Below are 22,060 nucleotides of genomic sequence, written 5' to 3'. Positions count from 1 at the left end.
TAGGCCCACAATATTTTCCTCATATACACAATCTATGATTTTCCTAATATTGTAAATAGATTTCCTTTCATCACACTGGAATAAACAGGCAGCACAAGACAGTAAATTATTCACTAAACTTATTTTTAATAAAGCACCATTGAGCGATTTCAGTTTATACATTTAATCACTTCCCCTACATCATCATACACTGTAGAAAACAACTCACATTTAGCGAGGACTTAACTGTTATGGTGCGTGCAGCTTCATCTTCTTTGTTTCTAGCTACACCAAACCAATACAATTGATACATTCCAGGAGAGTTAAGGCAATATGTACCATTTACAGCTTACAATTCAAGTACACTTCACTTGAATGCCCTTTTTGTGTATTTTTATCACAATTGGTAGCCCCAGCAATGGGAGGCTATGACTATGGGTGTTCAGGTAAGTGACACAGAAGTTGAACTACCACTCAAATCAAATTGCTGGCTGATACCTTGTGGTGAATTGAGGTTTGTGCTCCACTACGCAGCTTTCCAAAACCAGGAATGTCACCTCTGTGTCACTCATTACCTCAATATGATGAAATATAATCCAGAAAAGGGCAAACATTTATTTTCAGATTTACTCCAGAGAAAAGGTACACAATTCCGACAGAAACTGGATTAGACTGAAAAAGGTCAATTGCATCCATCAATGCCTTTATCTGTGATCGTTGGTTCCGGACTTTCTCTTGCCAGAGAAAAGATGTTTTGGCTTGAGGTCGAATACATGTCTGTCTGCCTCTCCCTTCTTCCCCTGGCGGTTCATGTCCTTCTGTTGGCTCTTCATCAACTTCTTGGCCTTCTTCGCCATCTATACAGGAAAATATACTTTCAGTAAATCCTCAGCAAAACACAGGTTGTGTCCCAAATGTCACTCATATCCCTATATAGAGCAGTACTTTTGACCTGGGCCCATAATAGGGTGCCACTTCAGACACACATAATCATAACATCTCCTAAGCTTATGTTTCTTTAAGTCAGGGGACAAAAACTTTCCCAATATGCATTTTGCATATTTTTAATACAACCCATTTCACCTGATGACAGGAAAAGATGGAGTAGCCCAGAGCCATATATTTAAAGAGTTAGGCCAACTTTTAGAATATTGTTCTAATTCTATACATTTAGTTACATAGCACTGTTTAAATATTCCCCCATGTAATTTTAATGTGGAGATAACATGGCTGCCATATAATGTTGTAGTGTGATGTAAATGCATTATAATGCTCATTCTAGACATTCAGTTCTATAGTATTTTTTTTACATCCCCCATGTAATCGTAATGGGGAGCTAACATGGCTGCCATAGAATGTTGAAGTGTCAGGTAAATGCATCATAATGAAGAAACCGCATTGGCCCAACTCTCTAAATAGCCTACATCACAAACCTTAGGATCACGAACACCAGATTGGTCGCGTGGGGGACGAGAGGCGCTCTGGCTGCGAGTTCGAGAGGTGGGAGCTATGGACGCCTCACGCTTGCGTTTCTTGGCAACACCAACACTCCGGGATCTACGGGCATTCACTGCATAGTGGCTCTGAAAGGACATGAGCAGAAATGTGTGAATACACTACAGTATAACATCTGTATCACGTACAAAGACATTGTATTTGACATAAACAGAACTAATTGAAAAGCAACTTACGTCATCTTTTCCAGTCATGTCCAGACCAAGGTCTCCCATTTCTTTCTCCAGAGTTTTTCTTTCAACCTGTAAATGTAAAAAATAGACTTACAGTTAATCTTGTTTTACAGCCAAAGTTATATTCATATAAACAAGATGACCATCCACGTCACCTTCTTGACAGTTCTGGGTAGTCTGGGGCCATGCACATCCTTGTCTTTAGAGCACACGATCTTCAGCTTCCTCTTCTCTCTGATCTGTTTGGCCAGCTGGCGGATCTCCTGCATCTCCTCATCCTCGCTCTCCTCATCAGTCTCGTACTCCCCTGCCTTCTCTTTCAGCTCCTCCTCCTTCTCCAGATCCTCCAGGTTCTGTACGGGCATGAGAGAGATGTTAACCCTTTTTCAGTCAGTTGGCGGCTATAGTGGCAGAACAGTACATCCTTTCCATACTGGTCATCAATAACTACGGAGGTTTCACGCCCCACTCACCTTCATGATTTCAGGGTCGATATAATCTGAAATGTTGTGACCTTCCCATATTTCGGGAATCACATCATATTTCTCATCTTGATTCATCAGATCCCAATATTCTGAAAAAAGGAGGAATCATCAAGTATTAGAGATGGAGCTATGGACGCAGATCCGGGTGCCTTGTAAGGATCCGACGGCGAACGAGTAAACTGCCTCTCCCATCAATCCTATTAGCCAATGTTCAATCTTTTGAGAATAAAATTGACGATTTAAGATTACGGTTATCCTACCAACGGGACATTAAAAACTGTAATATCTTATGTTTTACGGAGTCGTGGCTGAACGACAACAATGACAACATTCAGCTAGCAGGCTATACGCTACATCGGCAGGACAGAACGGCAAACTCCAGTAAGACGAGGGGTGGCGGTCTCTGTATATTTGTAAACAACAGCTGGTGCACAAAATCAAATACTAAGGAAGTCTCGAGGTTTTGCTCGCCTGAGGTAGAGTATCTTATGATAAGCTGTAGACCACACTATTTACCAAGAGAGTTTTCATCTATATTTTTCATAGCTGTCTATTTACCACCACAAACCAATGCTGGCATTAAGATTGCACTGAATGAGTTGTACAAGGCCATTAATCAACAGGAAAACGCTCATCCAGATGCAGCGCTCCTAGTAGCCGGGGACTTTAATGCAGGGAAACTTAAATCCGTTCTACCTCATTTCTACCAGCATGTTAAATGTGCAACCAGAGGGGAAAAAACTCTAGACCACCTTTACTCCACACACAGAGACGCATACAAAGCTCTCCCTCGCCCTCCATTTGGCAAATCTGACCATAACTCTATCCTCCTGATTCCTGCTTATAAGCAAAAACTGAAGCAGGAAGCACCAGTGATTCGGCTAATAAAAAAGTGGTCAGATGACGCAGATGCTAAGCTACAGGACTGTTTTGCTAGCACAGACTGGAACATGTTCCGGGATTCTTCAGACAGCATTGAGGAGTACACCACATCAGTCACTGGCTTCATCAATAAGTGCATCGATGATGTCGTCCCCACAGTGACCGTACGTACATACCCCAACCAGAAGCCATGGATTACAGGAAACATCCGCACTGAGCTAAAGGGTAGAGCTGCCGCTTTCAAGGAACGGGACTCTAACCCGGACGCTTATAAGAAATCCCGCTATGACCTCCGACGAACCATCAAACAGGCAAAGAGTCAATACAGGTCTAAGATTGAATCATACTACACTGGCTCTGACGCTCGTCGGATGTGGCAGGGCTTGAAAACTATTACAGACTACAAAGGGAAGCACAGCCGCGAGCTGCCCAGTGACACAAGCCTACCAGACGAGCTAAACCACTTCTATGCTCGCTCGAGGCAAGCAACACTGAAGCATGCATGAGAGCACCAGCTGTTCCGGACGACTATGTGATCACGCTCTCCGTAGCCGATGTGAGTAAGACTTTTAAGCAGGTCAACATTCACAAGGCCGCAGGGCCAGACGGATTACCAGGACGTGTACTCCGAGCATGTGCTGACCAACTGGCAAGTGTCTTCACTGACATTTTCAACATGTCCCTGACTGAGTCTGTAATACCAACATGTTTCAAGCAGACCACCATAGTCCCCGTGCCCAAGAACTCTAAGATAACCTGCCTAAATGACTACCGACCCGTAGCACTGACGTCTGTAGCCATGAAGTGCTTTGAAAGACTGGTCATGGCTCACATCAACAGCATAATCCCAGAAACCCTAGACCCACTCCAATTTGCATACCGCCCCAACAGATCCACAGATGATGCAATCTCTATCGCACTCCACACTGCCCTTTCCCACCTGGACAAGAGGAACACCTACGTGAGAATGCTATTCATTGACTACAGCTCAGCATTCAACACCATAGTGCCCTCTAAGCTCATCACTAAGCTAAGGATCCTGGGACTAAACACCTCCCTCTGCAACTGGATCCTGGACTTCCTGACGGGCCGCCCCCAGGTGGTAAGGGTAGGTAACAACACATCTGCCACACTGATCCTCAACACGGGGGCCCCTCAGGGGTGCGTGCTCAGTCCCCTCCTGTACTCTCTGTTCACCCATGACTGCATGGCTAGGCACGACTCCAACACCATCATTAAGTTTGCCGACGACACAACAGTGGTAGGCCTGATCACCGACAACGATGAGACAGCCTATAGGGAGGAGGTCAGAGATCTGGCCGTGTGGTGCCAGGACAACAACCTCTCCCTCAACGTGACCAAGACAAAGGAGATGATTGTGGACTACAGGAAAAAAAAGAGGACTGAGCACGCCCCCATTCTCATCGACGGGGCTGTAGTGGAACAGGTTGAGAGCTTCAAGTTCCTTGGTGTCCACATCACCAACGAACTATCATGGTCCAAACACACCAAGACAGTCGTGAAGAGGGCACGACAAAGCCTATTCCCCCTCAGGAGACTAAAAAGATTTGGCATGGGTCCTCAGATCCTCAAAAAATTCTACAGCTGCACCATCGAGAGCATCCTGACTGGTTGCATCACCGCCTGGTATGGCAACTGCTTGGCCTCTGACCGCAAGGCACTACAGAGGGTAGTGCGTACGGCCCAGTACATCACTGGGGCAAAGCTCCCTGCCATCCAGGACCTCTATACCAGGCGGTGTCAGAGGAAGGCCCTCAAAATTGTCAAAGACTCCAGCCACCCTAGTCATAGACTGTTCTCTCTGCTACCGCACGGCAAGCGGTACCGGAGTGCCAAGTCTAGGTCCAAAAGACTTCTCAACAGCTTCTACCCCCAAGCCATAAGACTCCTGAACAGCTAATCATGGCTACCCGGACTATTTGCACTGCCCCCCCACCCCATCCTTTTTACGCTGCTGCTACTCTGTTAAGTATTTATGCATAGTCACTTTAACTCTACCCACATGTACATATTACCTCAACTACCTCAACTAGCGGGTGCCCCGCACATTGACAATGCAACGGTACCCCCCTGTATATATAGCCTCCCTACTGTCACTTTATTTTACTGTATATATAGCCTCCCTACTGTCACTTTATTTTACTTCTGCTCTTTTTTTCTCAACACTTTTTTGTTGTTGTTTTATTCTTACTTTTTGGTTTAAAATAAATGCACTGTTGGTTAAGGGCTGTAAGTAAGCATTTCACTGTAATGTCTGCACCTGTTGTATTCGGCGCATGTGACCAATAAAATTTGATTTGATTTGATTTGATGTGTCCTGATAACAATGTACACAATACCACTTCAGGCAAGCTATTTATAAATTGGACAATGTCCAAATACATACTCTGTAGGTCCAGGATATAATCATCTCCCATCTCCATCTCTAGATCCCTCTCCTGTAAATCAATGATGGAAATGGGTAATTAATTTACATTTAAATTTTCTTCATTTAGCAGACGCTCTTATCCAGAGCGACTTACAAATTGGTGCAGTCACCTTATGTAATTAATGAAATAATACCTTAGTAATAAGACAGCTAAATCTTTACAATGAACATTTATCACAACATAACCCACTTGAGTGAGCAGATTACATCCAAGGCTTTCCCAACGTAATCCTTCTATAAGTGTTAATATATGGACATACCGTTTTGCGTTTGGGTGCATCCACCTCCATTGTTTTCCTGCCAATCCTGGCTCCCTCTGGAATGAACGGTGGTCTCGCCTAGTGTTGAGAAAACAGTCTAATGAGCATACCTAAAAGGACATGCCCAACTTCCCCTGATCACATTCAAATGTACAGTGGGGAAAAAAAGTATTTAGTCAGCCACCAATTGCGCAAGTTCTCCCACTTAAAAAGATGAGAGAGGCCTGTAATTTTCATCATAGGTACACGTCAACTATGACAGACAAAATGAGAAAAAAAAAATCCAGAAAATCACATTGTAGGATTTTTAATGAATTTATTTGCAAATTATGGTGGAAAATAAGTATTTGGTCACCTACAAACAAGCAAGATTTCTGGCTCTCACAGACCTGTAACTTCTTCTTTAAGAGGCTCCTCTGTCCTCCACTCGTTACCTGTATTAATGGCACCTGTTTGAACTTGTTATCAGTATAAAAGACACCTGTCCACAACCTCAAACAGTCACACTCCAAACTCCACTATGGCCAAGACCAAAGAGCTGTCAAAGGACACCAGAAACAAAATTGTAGACCTGCACCAGGCTGGGAAGACTGAATCTGCAATAGGTAAGCAGCTTGGTTTGAAGAAATCAACTATGGGAGCAATTATTAGGAAATGGAAGACATACAAGACCACTGATAATGTCCCTCGATCTGGGGCTCCACGCAAGATCTCACCCTGTGGGGTCAAAATGATCACAAAAATCCCAAAACCACACGGGGGGACCTAGTGAATGACCTGCAGAGAGCTGGGACCAAAGTAACAAAGCCTACCATCAGTAACACACTACGCCGCCAGGGACTCAAATCCTGCAGTGCCAGACGTGTCCCCCTGCTTAAGCCAGTACATGTCCAGGCCCGTCTGAAGTTTGCTAGAGTGCATTTGGATGATCCAGAAGAGGATTGGGAGAATGTCATATGGTCAGATGAAACCAAAATAGAACTTTTTGGTAAAAACTCAACTCCGTCGTGTTTGGAGGACAAAGAATGCTGAGTTGCATCCAAAGAACACCATACCTACTGTGAAGCATGGGGGTGGAAACATCATGCTTTGGGGCTGTTTTTCTGCAAAGGGACCAGGACGACTGATCCGTGTAAAGGAAAGAATGAATGGGGCCATGTATCGTGAGATTTTTAATGAAAACCTCCTTCCATCAGCAAGGGCATTGAAGATGAAACGTGGCTGGGTCTTTCAGTATGACAATGATCCCAAACACACCGCCCGGGCAACGAAGGAGTGGCTTCGTAAGAAGCATTTCAAGGTCCTGGAGTGGCCTAGCCAGTCTCCAGATCTCAACTCCATAGAAAATATTTGGAGGGGAGTTGAAAGTCCATGTTGCCCAGCGACAGCCCCAAAACATCACTGCTCTAGAGGAGATCTGCATGGAGGAATGGGCCAAAATACCAGCAACAGTGTGTGAAAACCTTGTGAAGACTTACAGAAAACGTTTGACCTGTGTCATTGCAAACAAAGGGTATATAACAAATTATTGACAAACTTTTGTCATTGACCAAATACTTATTTTCCACCATAATTTGCAAATAAATTCATTAAAAATCCTACAATGTGATTTTCTGGATTTTTTTTTCTCATTTTGTCTGTCATAGTTGACGTGTACCTATGATGAAAATTACAGGCCTCTCTCATCTTTTTAAGTGGGAGAACTTGCACAATTGGTGGCTGACTAAATACTTTCTTTCCCCACTGTATATACAAATTTTTTTTAAATAGTACAACATTACTAAAATCATGCTTATGACTTGCAAACATATGTTTAACTTAGGCAAATAACTAAGTGTGGAAAGACATGCACCTCTACAGGAAGTATTTAGTGTACCTTCTCGTCCCTCTTAGCAGGCACTGCTAAATGCAATCTGTTGAGCACATCATGCACCTTCTTGCCCTTCATTTTGCCATCGACACGATGGGCCAGAAGTTTGTCACAGGCCTGAAATTCAAGAAAATATTTGTACAATTTATTTTTAAAAACAAATTACGGAAGTCCAGAGAGGACATATGAATAAAAAAAATTATTCCCTCGTTATGTCGAGAACACAACTTATTTATCTCATGATTACTACATAACAAAAGTTGTTTTGTAGAGATCACGAGACAAACTCTAAATAGGAGTGGACGTATTAATGACCGACAGTATGGCTGAGGTGGCACAGCCCATAGCGGATTAGCACATACGGTTTTATTGATTGCTACACCAGCGCATTGCAATCAACGCAGCCACAGGGCTCCTTGATGAAGTGGATATATCGTGCATCTGAACAAATGAATGGATGATGCGTGGTACTTTTGATTATCTCGTGATCTCGGCCAAACAACTTTTGTTATGTAGTGATCATATAAGTCAATAAGTTGATTGACATAATGATGGAATCTTTTTTGTATTATTCATATGTCATCTCCGGACTTCCGTACAAATAGAGAAAAACAACAAAACATAATCCTTGTTACTAACAAATTGTTAGTAATCAGAAGAGTGGACTACACTGCTCACCTCTGTTTTCACCATCATCACTCCCTCCTCAGTCAAAGTGCTGGTTTCAATGACAGGGATGCCTTCTGCAGTAAGGTCAGCAAAGATTTTCTAAGGGAACAAAGCAGCAAACCCTGACAAGCAAGTCCCATCTTGGAAGAGGATGACAAAGTAAACTGGGGAAAGAAATAAAGCCAAAGTAAAGAAAGAGAATAGGTTACTAATAAGCATAAACAAAACTACGAACCTGGTCTTCCTCAGTGAGTTCACTTATCTTCTTGACATCACACTTGTTAGCCACAATGAGCAAAGGCTAGAGAAAGAAATACACTATTTAATAACACAAACTCTGCAAGGTTTAGACTTTTTTTTACATGCCTTGGCCTTTTCAGAGAAATAATGTAGCACAGAGCCTTGAGACAAAGGACACTGGACATTAAGAAAGCGGTCCATCCTAGCCTCATTTGCGACCCTGTGTCTTTTCTCTCCTTCCTTGGTGTACCCGTGCTCACATGCCTGCAAGAGCCAAGCCAGAGGCTTCACCCCCACAATTTTAGCAGGGTGCTTTAAAAGAAGGGAAAGGTTCTGACTTTGCCTGTTACTCACAAGCCACAACCATCGACCTTACAGCTACATTTAAAAAGATCCATGGTACTTTTATAAAAACCTTTTTTTTTTTTTATAACACCCTATTCACTATATAGTCACCTACTTTTGACCGGAGTCCTATGGACCCAGGTAAAAAGGAATGCACTATAAAGGGAGTAGTGTGTAATTTGTGATGCTGTCTTAAGACATCAATGGTGCCTCCATAACACATGACCTCTGACCTTGTTGGCAAAGAGGGGCCGTATGTTGTTGAAGAGCTCGAGCTGCTGCTCCAGGGTTTGGCCACACTGCTCGGAGACGTCCATCACGTAGAGTACGGCAGAACGCAGATGCGCCAGGGCTGTGATGGCCTGCATCTCAATGGTGTTCCTCTCCTCCAAAGGATGGTCCAAGATCCCTGGGGTGTCAACCACCTATGGCCAAATATGGAGTTAGGTACACACATGAAATGGTCCAGGTGTTACTCATATTCTACTACCCGTGATTGAAAGAGCAACTAACACTACATAGGGTACTTTATTGAAGGTTTCAGATATTGTGGTAGGGGGTTTCCCCCCACAATCTACACACAATACCCCATAATGACAAAGCAAAAACTGGTTTTTAGAAAATGTTGCACAAAAAAAAACATAAGTATTCAGACCCTTTACTCAGTACTTTGTTGAAGCACCTTTGGCAGCGATTACATCCTCGAGTCTTCTTGGGTATGACGCTACTAGCTCGGCACACCTGTATTTGGGGAGTTTATCCTATTCTTCTCTGCAGATCCTCTCAAGCTTTGTCAGGTTAGATGGGGAGCGTTGCTGCACAGCTATTTTCAGGTCTCTCCAGAGATGTTAAATCAGGTTCAAATCCGGGCTGGGCCACTCAAGGACATTCAGAGAGTTGTCCTGAAGCAACTCCTGCGTTGTCTTGGCTGTGTGCTTAGGGTCGTTGTCCTGTTGGAAGGTGAACCTTCGCCCCAGTCTGAGGTCCAGAGCGCTCTGGAGCAGGTTTTAATCAAGGATCTCTCTGTACTTTGCTCCGTTCATCTTTCCCTCAATACTGACTAGTCTCCCAGTCCCTGCCGCTGAAAAACATCCCCACAGCATGATGCTACCACCACCATGCTTCTCCGTAGGGATGGTGTCAGGTTTCATCCAGACGTGACGCTTGGCATTCAGGCCAAAGAGTTCAATCTTGGTTTCATCAGACCAGAGAATCTTGTTTCTCATGGTCTGATAGTCTTTATGTGCCTTTTGGCAAACTCCAAGCGGGCTGTCATGTGCCTTTTACTGAGGAGTGGCTTCTGTCTGGCCACTCTACCATAAAAGCCTGATTGGTAAAGTGCTACAGAGATGGTTGTCCTTCTGGAAGGTTCTCCCATCTCCACAAAAAAACTCTAGAGCGCTGTCAGAGTGACCACTGGGTTCTTGATCACCTCCCTGACCAAAGCCCTTCTCCCCCGATTGCTCAGTTTGGCCGGGCGGCCAGCTCTAGGAAGAGTCTTGGTGGTTCCAAACTTCTTCCATTGAAGAATGATGGAGGCCACTGTTTTCTTAGGGACCTTCAATGCTGCAGAAATGTTTTGGTACCCTTGCCCAGATCTGTGCCTCGACACAATCCTTCTCGGAGCTCTACGGACAATTCCTTCGACCTCATGGTTTGGTTTTTGCTCTGACATGCACTGTCAACTGTAGGACCTTATATAGACAGGTGTGTGCTTTCCAAATCATGTCCAATCAATTGAAATTTACCACAGGTGCACTTCTATCAAGTTGTAGAAACATCTCAAGGATGATCAATGGAAACAGGATGCACCTGAGCTCAATTTCGAGTCTCATAGCAAAGGGTCTGAATACTCATTTCTGTTTTTTTATTTGTAATACATTTGCAAGAATTTCTAAAAACCTGTTTTCGCTTTGTCATTATGGGGTATTGTGTGTAGATGGATGAGGATTTTTATTTTTTACATCCATTTTAGATTTAGGCTGTAACGTAAGAAAAAGAGTGGAAAAAGTCAAAGGGGTCTGAAAACTTTCCGACAGCACTGGATGTGTAGTGCTCTAGTTTCTTATCAATAACAAATCTGGTGGCAATGTGTATGAAAATCAAATATATATAGAGTACCAGTCAAAAGTTTGGACACACCTACTAATTCCAGGGTTTTTCTTTATTTTTACTATTTTCTACATTGTAGAATAATAGTGAAGACATCAAAACTATGCAATAAAACATATAGAATCATGTAGTAACCAAAAAAGTGTTACATCAAAATACATTTTATATTTGAGACTCTTGAACTAGCCACCCTTTGCCTTGATGACAGCTTTGCACACTCTTGGCATTCTCTCAACCAGCTTCATGAGGTAGTCACCTGGAATGCATTTCAATTAACAGGTGTGCCTTAGGATAAGTTCATTAGAGTTACCAGCCTCAGAAATTGCAGCCCAATTAAATGCTTCACAGAGTTCATGTAACAGACACATCTCAACATCAACTGTTCAGAGAAGACTGTGTGAATCAGACCTTCATGGTCGAATTGATGCAAAGAAACCACTACTAAAGAACACTAATAAGAAGAAGAGATCTGCTTGGGGAAAGAAACACGAGCAATGGACCGGTGGGAATTTGTCCTTTGGTCTGGAGTAGAAATTTGAGATTTTTGGTTCCAACCACCATGTCTTTGTGAGACGTGGTGTGGGTGAACAGATGATCTGCGCATGTGTATTTCTCACAGTAAAGCATGGAGGAGGTGGTGTTATGGTGCTTTGCTGGTGACACAATTAACCAGCATGGCTACCACAGCATTCTACAGCGATACGCCATCCCATCTGGTTTGGGCTTAGTGGGACTATCATTTGTTTTTCAACAGGGCAATGACCCAACACACCTCCAAGCTGTGTAAGGGCTATTTTACCATGAAGGAGAGTGATTGAGTGCTGCATCAGATGACCTTGCCTCCACAATCCCCCGACCTCAACCCAATTGAGATGGTTTGGGATGAGTTGGAAGGCAGAGTGAAGGAAAAGCAGCCAACAAGTGCTCAGCATATGTGGGAACTCCTTTAAGACCTTTTTTTATTTATTTATTTATTTATTTAACCTTTATTTAACCAGGTAAGCCAGTTGAGAACAAGTTCTCATTTACAACTGCGACCTGGCCAAGATAAAGCAAAGCAGTGCGATAAAAACAACAACAACACAGAGTTACATATGGGGTAAAAAACATAAAGTCAAAAATACAACAGAAAAATATATATACAGTGTGTGCAAATGTAGCAAGTTATGGAGGTAAGGCAATAAATAGGCTATAGTGCAAAATAATTACAATAGTATTAACACTGGAATGCTAGATGTGCAAGAGATTATGTGCAAATAGAGATACTGGGGTGCAAAAGAGCAAAATAAATAACAATATAGGGATGAGGTAGTTGGGTGGGCTAATTTCAGATGGGCTGTGTACAGGTGCAGTGATCGGTAAGGTGCTCTGACAACTGATGCTTAAAGTTAGTGAGGGAGATAAGAGTCTCCAGCTTCAGAGATTTTTGCAATTCGTTCCAGTCATTGGCAGCAGAGAACTGGAAGGAATGGCGGCCAAAGGAGGTGTTGGCTTTGGGAATGACCAGTGAGATATACCTGCTGGAGCGCAGACTACGGGTGGGTGCTGCTATGGTGACCAATGAGCTAAGATAAGGCGGGGATTTGCCTAGCAGTGATTTATAGATGGCCTGGAGCCAGTGGGTTTGACGACGAACATGTAGTGAGGACCAGCCAACAAGAGCGTACAGGTCACAGTGGTGGGTAGCGTATGGGGCTTTGGAGACAAAACGGATGGCACTGTGATAGACTACATCCAATTTGCTGAGTAGAGTGTTGGAGGCTATTTTGTAAATGACATCGCCGAAGTCAAGGATCGGTAGGATAGTCAGTTTTACGAGGGCATGTTTGACAGCATGAGTGAAGGAGGCTTTGTTGCGAAATAGGAAGCCGATTCTAGATTTAACTTTGGATTGGAGATTCTTTATGCGAGTCTGGAAGGAGAGTTTACAGTCTAACCAGACACCTAGGTATTTGTAGTTGTCCACATACTCTAGGTCAGACCCGTCAAGAGTGGTGATTCTAGTCGGGTGGGCGGGTGCCAGCAGCGTTCGATTGAAAAGCATGCATTTAGTTTTACTAGTGTTTAAGAGCAGTTGGAGGCTACTGAAGGAGTGTTGTATGGCATTGAAGCTCGTTTGGAGGTTTGTTAACACAGTGTCCAATGAAGGGCCAGATGTATACAAAATGGTGTCGTCTGCGTAGAGGTGGATCTGAGAGTCACCAGCAGCAAGAGCGACATCATTGATATACACGGAGAAAAGTGTCGGCCCAAGAATTGAACCCTGTGGCACCCCCATAGAGACTGCCATAGGTCCAGACAACAGGCCCTCCGATTTGACACACTGAACTCTATCTGAGAAGTAGTTGGTGAACCAGGCGAGGCAGTCATTTGAGAAACCAAGGCTATTTAGTCTGCCAATAAGAATGCGGTGGTTGACAGAGTCGAAAGCCTTGGCCAGGTCGATGAAGACGGCTGCACAGTACTGTCTATTATCAATCGCGGTTATAATATCGTTTAGGACCTTGAGCGTGGCTGAAGTGCACCCATGACCAGCTCGGAAACCGGATTGCATAGCGGAGAAGGTACGGTGGTATTCGAAATGGTTGGTGATCTGTTTGTTAACTTTTGTTTTCAAATACTTTCGAAAGGCAGGGCAGGATGGATATAGGTCTGTAGCAGTTTGGATCTAGAGTGTCACCCCCTTTGAAGAGGGGGATGACCGCGGCAGCTTTCCAATCTCTGGGGATCTCAGACGTTATGAAAGAGAGGTTGAACAGACTAGTAATAGGGGTTAAGACCATTGGAAAAGCCTTCCAGGTGATGCTGGTTGAGAGAATGCCAAGAGTGTGCAAAGCTGTCAAGGCAAAGGGTGGCTACTTTGAAGAATCTCAAATATAAAATATATTGATTTGTTTAACACTTTTTTGGTGGTTACTACATGATTCCATGTGTTATTTCATAGTTTTGATGCCTTCACTATTATTCTACAATGTCAAAAATAGTCAAAATAAAGAAAAACCCTTGAATGAGTAGGTGTGTCCAAACTTTTGACTGGTAATGTATGTATATACAGTGGGGAGAGGTTTGCAGGTTTTCCTACTTACAAAGCATGTAGAGGTCTGTAATTTTTATCATAGGTACACTTCAACTGTGAGAGACAGAATCTAAAACAAAAATCCAGAAAATCACATTGTATGATTTTTAAGTAATTAATTTGCATTTTATTGCATGACATAAGTATTTGATCACCTACCAACCAGTAAGAATTCCGGCTCTCCCAGACCTGTTAGTTTTTCTTTAAGAAGTCCTCCTGTTCTCCACTCATTACCTGTATTAACTGCACCTGTTTGAACTCGTTACCTGTATAAAAGACACCTGTCCACACACTCAATCAAACAGACTCCAACCTCTCCACAATGGCCAAGACCAGAGAGCTGTGTAAGGACATCAGGGATACAATTGTAGACCTGCACAAGGCTGGGATGGGCTACAGGACAATAGGCAAGCAGCTTGGTGAGAAGGCAACAACTGTTGGCGCAATTATTAGAAAATGGAAGAAGTTCAAGATGACGGTCAATCACCCTCGGTCTGGGGCTCCATGCAAGATCTCACCTCGTGCATCAATGATCATGAGGAAGGTGAGGGATCAGCCCAGAACTACATGGCAGGACCTGGTTAATGACCTGAAGAGAGCTGGGACCACAGTCTCAAAGAAAACCATTAGTAACACACTACACCTTCATGGATTAAAATCCTGCAGCGCACGCAAGGTCCCCCTGCTCAAGCCAGCGCATGTCCAGGCCCGTCTGAAGTTTGCCAATGACCATCTGGATGATCCAGAGGAAGAATGGGAGAAGGTCATGTGGTCTGATGAGACAAAAATAGCTTTTTGGTCTAAACTCCACTCGCCGTGTTTGGAGGAAGAAGAAGGATGAGTACAACCCCAAGAACACCATCCCAACCGTGAAGCATGGAGGTGGAAAAATCATTCTTTGGGGATGCTTTTCTGCAAAGGGGACAGGACGACTGCACCGTATTGAGGGGAGGATGATGGGGCCATGTATCGCGAGATCTTGGCCAACAACCTCCTTCCCTCAGTAAGAGCATTGAAGATGGGTTGTGGCTGGGTCTTCCAGCATGACAACGTCCCGAAACACACAGCCAGGGCAACTAAGGAGTGGCTCCGTAAGAAGCATCTCAAGGTCCTGGAGTGGCCTAGCCAGTCTCCAGACCTGAACCCAATAGAAAATCTTTGGAGGGAGCTGAAAGTCCGTATTGCCCAGCGACAGCCCCGAAACCTGAAGGATCTGGAGAAGGTCTGTATGGAGGAGTGGGCCAAAATCCCTGCTGCAGTGTGTGCAAACCTGGTCAAGACCTACAGGAAACGTATTATCTCTGTAATTGCAAACAAAGGTTTCTGTACCAAATATTAAGTTCTGCTTTTTTTTATGTATCAAATACTTATGTCATGCAATAAAATGCAAATTAATTACTTAAAAATCATACAATGTGATTTTCTTGATTTTTGTTTTAGATTCCGTCTCTCACAATTGAAGTGTGCCTATGATAAAAAATTACAGACCTCTACATGCTTTGTAAGTAGGAAAACCTGCAAAATCGGCAGTGTATCAAATACTTGTTCTCCACACTGTATATACAGTGGGGGGAAAAAGTATTTAGTCAGCCACCAATTGTGCAAGTTCTCCCACTAAAAAAGATGAGAGGCCTGTAATTTTCATCATAGGTACACGTCAACTATGACAGACAAAATGAGGAAAGAAATTCCAGAAAATCACATTGTAGGATTTTTAATGAATTTATTTGCAAATTATGGTGGAAAATAAGTATTTGGTCAATAACAAAAGTTTCTCAATACTTTGTTGTATACCCTTTGTTGGCAATGACACAGGTCAAACGTTTTCTGTAAGTCTTCACAAGGTTTTCACACACTGTTGCTGGTATTTTGGCCCATTCCTCCATGCAGATCTCCTCTAGAGCAGTGATGTTATGGGGCTGTCGCTGGGCAACAGACTTTCAACTCCCTCCAAAGATTTTCTATGGGGTTGAGATCTGGAGACTGGCTAGGCCACTCCAGGACCTTGCAATGCTTCTTAAGAAGCCACTCCTTCGTTGCCCGGGCGTTGTGTTTGGGATCATTGTCATGCTGAAAGACCCAGCCACGTTTCATCTTCAATGCCCTTGCTGATGGAAGGAGGTTTACACTCAAAATCTCACGATACATGGCCCCATTCATTCTTTCCTTTACACGGATCAGTCGTCCTGGTGCCTTTGCAGAAAAACAGCCCCAAAGCATGATGCTTCACAGTAGGTATGGTGTTCTTTGGATGCAACTCAACATTCTTTGTCCTCCAAACACGACAAGTTGAGTTTTTACCAAAAAGTTCTATTTTGGTTTCATCTGACCATATGACATTCTCCCAATCCTCTTCTGGATCATCCAAATGCACTCTAGCAAACTTCAGACGGGCCTGGACATGTACTGGCTTAAGCAGGGGGACACGTCTGGCACTGCAGGATTTGAGTCCCTGGCGGCGTAGTGTGTTACTGATGGTAGGCTTTGTTACTTTGGTCCCAGCTCTCTGCAGGTCATTCACTAGGTCCCCCTGTGTGGTTCTGGGATTTTTGCTCACCGTTCTTGTGATCATTTTGACCCCACGGGGTGAGATCTTGCGTGGAGCCCCAGATCGAGGGTGATTATCAGTGGTCTTGTATGTCTTCCATTTCCTAATAATTGCTCCCACAGTTGATTTCTTCAAACCAAGCTGCTTACCTATTGCAGATTCAGTCTTCCCAGCCTGGTGCAGGTCTACAATTTTGTTTCTGGTGTCCTTTGACAGCTCTTTGGTCTTGGCCATAGTGGAGTTTGGAGTGTGACTGTTTGAGGTTGTGGACAGGTGTCTTTTATACTGATAACAAGTTCAAACAGGTGCCATTAATACAGGTAACGAGTGGAGGACAGAGGAGCCTCTTAAAGAAGAAGTTACAGGTCTGTGAGAGCCAGAAATCTTGCTTGTTTGTAGGTGACCAAATACTTATTTTCCACCATAATTTGCAAATAAATTCATTAAAAATCCTACAATGTGATTTTCTGGAGAAAAAAAATCTCAATTTGTCTGTCATAGTTGACGTGTACCTATGATGAAAATTACAGGCCTCTCTCATCTTTTTAAGTGGGAGAACTTGCACAATTGGTGGCTGACTAAATACTTTTTTCCCCCACTGTATATATATATATATATATATATATATATATACACACACACAACCGTTCAAAAGTTTGGGGTCACTTAGAAATGTCTTTGTTTTCGAAAGAAAAGCAAAATTATTTGCCCATCTTAATCTTTTATTTTTATTGGCCAGTCTGAGATATGGCTTTTTCTCTGCAACTCTGCCTAGGTCAGCATAACGGAGTTGCCTCTTCACTGTTGACGTTGAGACTGGTGTTTTGCGGGTACTATTTAATGAAGCTGCCAGTTGAGGACCTGTGAGGTGCCCGTTTCTCAAACTAGACACTAATGTATTTGTCCTCTTGCTCAGTTGTGCTCCGGGGCCTCCCAATAATCTTTCTATTCTGGTTAGTTTGCGCTGTTCTGTGAAGGCAGTAGTACACAGCGTTGTACGAGATCTTCAGTTTCTTGGCAATTTCTCGCACAGAATAGCCTTCATTTCTCAGAACAAGAATAGACTGACAAGTTTCAGAAGAAAGTTATTTGTTTCTGGCCATTTTAAGCCTGTAATCGAACCCACAATTGCTGATGCTCCAGATACTGAACTAGTCTCAAGAAGGCCAGTTTTATTCCTTCTTCAAATCAGAACAACAGTGTTCAGCTGTGCTAACATAATTGCAAAAGGGTTTTCTAATGATCAATTAGCCTTTTAAAATGATAAACTTGGATTAGCAAACAACGTGCCATTGGAACACAGGACTGATGGTTGCTGATAATGGGCCTCTGTAAGCCTATGTAGATATTCCATTAAATCAGCCGTTCCAGCTACAATAGCCATTTACAACATTAACAATGTCTAAACTGTATTTATGATCAATTTGATGTTATTTTAATGGACAAAAAAAGTGCTTTTCTTTCGAAAACAAGGACATTTCTAAGTGACCCCAAACTTTTGAACAGTAGTGTATATACATACACACACAGCTGGCTTGGGGAGCACGTAAGTGCATGAATCTTACCTGCCAACGAAGGTATTTGTAATCCATGTGGCCGACGAACAAGGACTTGGTGGTGAAGGCATAGGGCTGGACTTCAACATCAGCTCTGGTGACCTGGGAAAGACCGTTCAGCTCTGTCAACATCTTTTCTTGCACTACTACAATATATTGTATGACACATTTTATCAATTTTCTGCATATGTAACATGATGTTCAAATAAACCTAAACCTATTTATTTCCATTTGCTTTTAGCCAGGTAAGCCATTGACAACACATTTTATAATAACGATCTGACCAAGATAAACGAGATCCATCGTGCCGCAAAGCAGACAAGAAACCTATTGTAATGCCTCTAAAAATGTTTGCTCAAATGGTGCCATGGACCCATTGAACACTGTATTATAATCACAAATTACACATTGAGGTTGTATCAACCATTGAAATGACAAAGAATAACAGCAATAGGGATGTATACCTTGTTGATGAAACTAGACTTGCCCACATTGGGATATCCACAAAGTAGTAGAGTCCGAGTGTTGGGATCAATCGTTGGTAAACGGGAAAGATGCTGGCGCACTGGTAAAACAACCATTAAATGTAAACAAGACATCAACAAATGACAACCGGAGCCAAATGTCTTTAGTACCTTCTAGTACAGGGTTTCCCAAAGTCGGTCCTGGGGACCCCAAGGGGTGCATGTTTTGGATTTTGCCCTACCACTACACAACTGATTCAAATAATAAACTAATCATCAAGCCTTCATAATTTGAATCAGCTGTGTAGTTGGGCAAAAACCAAAACGTGCACCACTTGGGGTCCTGGGGACTGAGTTGGGGAAATGCTGTTGTAGTACAGGGTTTCCCAAAGTCGGTCCTGGGGCACCCACTGGGTGCACGTTTTGGTTTTTGAACTAGCACTACACAGCTGATTTAAATAACCAACTAATCATCAAGCTTTGATTATTTGAATCAGTGTAGAGATGGGGGGGGGGGAAACAAATGTGCACCCAGGGGGGCCCCAGGACCGACTTTGGGAAACCCTTTTCTAGTATATGCACACCTGAGCCATTTTCAGACATGCATGACAAGCCTTTCATCAAATACAGTAAATAACTACAAGATTACCTTGTTCCAGGTATTCCAAGCTTTGCTTCTGTCGCTTCATGATGGTGCACATTCGACCCAGAGCAGCGCGCTTCAGTTGTTTACAGCGGTACAGGGAATCCCCATACTTCATCAGTCGAACATAGTCTTTGGAAACACTGCAAGGAGAACACGAGTGAGACCACTCCAAGTTGACCAGTGTACATTATCAGTGTAAGCAAAGAAACAGTGGAAAAATTAAGCTTCTTACTTGTCAATCAAATTCTTTGCGATGTTGATTTGTCCCAAAGCCAGCTTGTAATGGTCTTTGTCATACAAGACATTCATCAAATCAGCATAGAATGGATGGATATCCTGTGGAAGACAATATCATATTCATTAGGTTAAAGTTAATTTGTTAGTGTGTGAATATAAGATTTTTAAAGCAATAACGTTAGCTAGTACTTACGTCCAGTTTGGGGAAGTCTGTCAGAATCTGGGAGAGCCGGTCATGATAGTTCTGCTGGGTGAATTTCACCTTGCGCATGTAGAAATGCCTGATGCGGTGAATTTGATAATGTTTGTGTACTACTGTCGGAGTCTTCCTTTGGGTTTTCGATAAAGTGATGTCAATGAATTCCTTTGAAAGAAATGGGAAAAACAATCTGTACATTGAACGAGGATTGAATGTAAACAAACACCTATTTGTCAATACTAGTTATGTGTATATTTTTTATAACCACATCAGACACGATTTTGTTGCATTTATATAATAAAAATAACAAGACATTTTATGCGTAGCTTTTCTACTCCCTTCCTAAGCACAACACGTGTCTCGCTCCAGACCATAGCTCAAAACGCAGACATTTATTTCCAACCCGGATAAACAGCATGTTTTCAGTATTTCGAGTAGTTTTTTCCCGGGAAAATTACATCAACAACTTGTAACGAACAACTTCACAAATATGAATAAATGTCAAAACGTACCTTTGAGGTCGGAACCACCATAATCTTCTTAAAATTATAAAGTGCCATTCTCGCCGAACACGTCAGACCGCTGACAGTACCTGGAAAAGATCGAACGGACGACGATGCGGGTATGAAGCTGTTTCATCAAGACGAACTCCACATGAAAAAAAAACCTGCGGCCTTTTCTTTACACTGCCCTCTAGTGCTCATATCCAGCCAGGGCAGTGTTGCCAATTTAGCGACTTTGTCGCTATATTTACTGAGTATTCAGACCCCTCTAGCGACACATTTTCAAAAAAGCGACTAGCGACAAATCTAACGATTTTTTTCTGGTGTTATTGGAGACTTTGAGACTGACGTGAAAGCACGTATCGTTCTTACTCTTCTCAACGAGCAGCGGGTGGTGATGCCGTCCCAAAGCACTCACAGGCGGCCCAGTCCTCGCGCAGCAGTCCCTCCCAGCTGCAGTCAGAGCAGGAGATGTTCCCCCCTCCGCGTCCAGACTGCAAATGAATCGCGCATGCGGGAAGCAGTCGCTGGCTGATCCCGCCCTGGCTTACATTCAGGGCGGGATGTAAATGTAGGGTGTTTTTTACTCACTTTTTGTCTCTCCCACGACGTTATTCCCCTCTCTTACAGCGTCCATCACAATTACATGCACATGGACAATTATGCAAATCAGGTGATGGCGTCATTTAGCGACTTCTAGCGACTTTTTGGACAGCCAATAGCTACTTTCCTTACTGAGGAGTTGGCAACACTGAGCCAGTGTCAGGGATGCAAAAATGAGATTTCGGTAGGCCTCCAGTACTAGAAGCATCATAGGCAAGATTCTTATTACAGTGGCAATATTTGTCCCATAGAAAAGTATTGAATAAAGCACTGGCAGTTTGCATGTAGACATTATAGTAAACCTTAAGGATTCAATGCAGACAACAAAGAAAGCTGACTGTCATTCCCTCTGGGTCCCTATTTGAGAATACTGCAGTGTATTATTGACTTTATGTCATCCTCCCACAACTTCAGGGGGCTGAGTTAAGATGGAACCGCTGTTGTTTATGTGTGCTGCATGTCCTACTCTATCTCTGTGCTATATAATGCATACCTAGACCTATTGATTCCTTTGTCGTTATCTAATTCCTAATCAGAAAGTTTCATAAAGCCTGTTGTCTAAACATCAGCCTACATTGTGCATGAGTATATGTATTGTTATGAGGTTGGGAATGTGTAAAAACATGTGACATAAAACATAGGCTGGTCCGGTTTAATGTGATTTATTGAAATCATACTGAAGACACTGTTATTGAAGACACTTCAATTCAACCACCCAAACCTATACAAAAACAACAGCAACAACAACCTCATTCAATGGGTCCTGGTATTATTATGCTATTAATTAATTACCTATTTATTATTTATTTATTTGAAATGTTGCTAGATGAAATCTCTTGAGATGCACCATCTCGTTTTCAAGTGTCCAAAATATATATATATATATATATATATATATATATATATATATATAAATATATGTGTAACAAGAATAATATGTCAACTACTGTTTAATAATAATGACAATGAAATAATAATAATAATTTTAAAAAATTACAATTATTAGATCTGTATAGTAACCCAAGCTTATAGTTAATAGTTTTTCTAATAGAATCAATGTGCTTTCCAAAGGATTTGCTACATTTTACATTTTACATTTTAGTCATTTAGCAGATGCTCTTATCCAGAGCGACTTACAGTTAGTGAATGCATACATGTTTTTTTTTTTTTTTTTCTTCATACTGGCCCCCCGTGGGAAACGAACCCACATCCCTGCCGGCCAAACCCTCCCCTAACTTGGACGACGTTG

The 22,060-nt window shown here is 42.7% G+C and overlaps 1 protein-coding gene and 1 non-coding gene across 2 annotated transcripts; both read right to left on the bottom strand.

Annotated features, from left to right (window-relative positions):
- Positions 1-106: 106 nt before the first annotated feature.
- On the bottom strand, positions 107-20,434 carry LOC121580879 (GTP-binding protein 4-like). Its single transcript, XM_041895998.2, has 17 exons — positions 20,218-20,434; positions 19,700-19,870; positions 19,502-19,605; positions 19,273-19,409; positions 18,624-18,724; positions 18,169-18,261; positions 9,101-9,292; positions 8,518-8,583; positions 8,292-8,381; positions 7,620-7,730; positions 5,744-5,821; positions 5,442-5,493; positions 2,141-2,241; positions 1,823-2,020; positions 1,671-1,736; positions 1,413-1,562; positions 107-836 (listed from the first exon to the last, which is right to left on the bottom strand). The coding sequence occupies exons 1-17, from the start codon at positions 20,263-20,265 to the stop codon at positions 684-686; spliced, it is 1,911 nt and encodes a 636-aa protein (XP_041751932.1). The 5' UTR covers positions 20,266-20,434; the 3' UTR covers positions 107-683.
- LOC121581734 lies at positions 8,668-8,848 on the bottom strand. Its single transcript, XR_006003268.1, has one exon. It is a non-coding gene; the product is annotated as a small nucleolar RNA SNORA81 (small nucleolar RNA).
- Positions 20,435-22,060: the final 1,626 nt, after the last annotated feature.

This window comes from Coregonus clupeaformis, chromosome 14, assembly GCF_020615455.1.
Source record: "Coregonus clupeaformis isolate EN_2021a chromosome 14, ASM2061545v1, whole genome shotgun sequence".
Lineage (NCBI taxonomy): Eukaryota > Metazoa > Chordata > Actinopteri > Salmoniformes > Salmonidae > Coregonus > Coregonus clupeaformis.
This window is presented reverse-complemented; position numbering and strand designations above follow the sequence as displayed.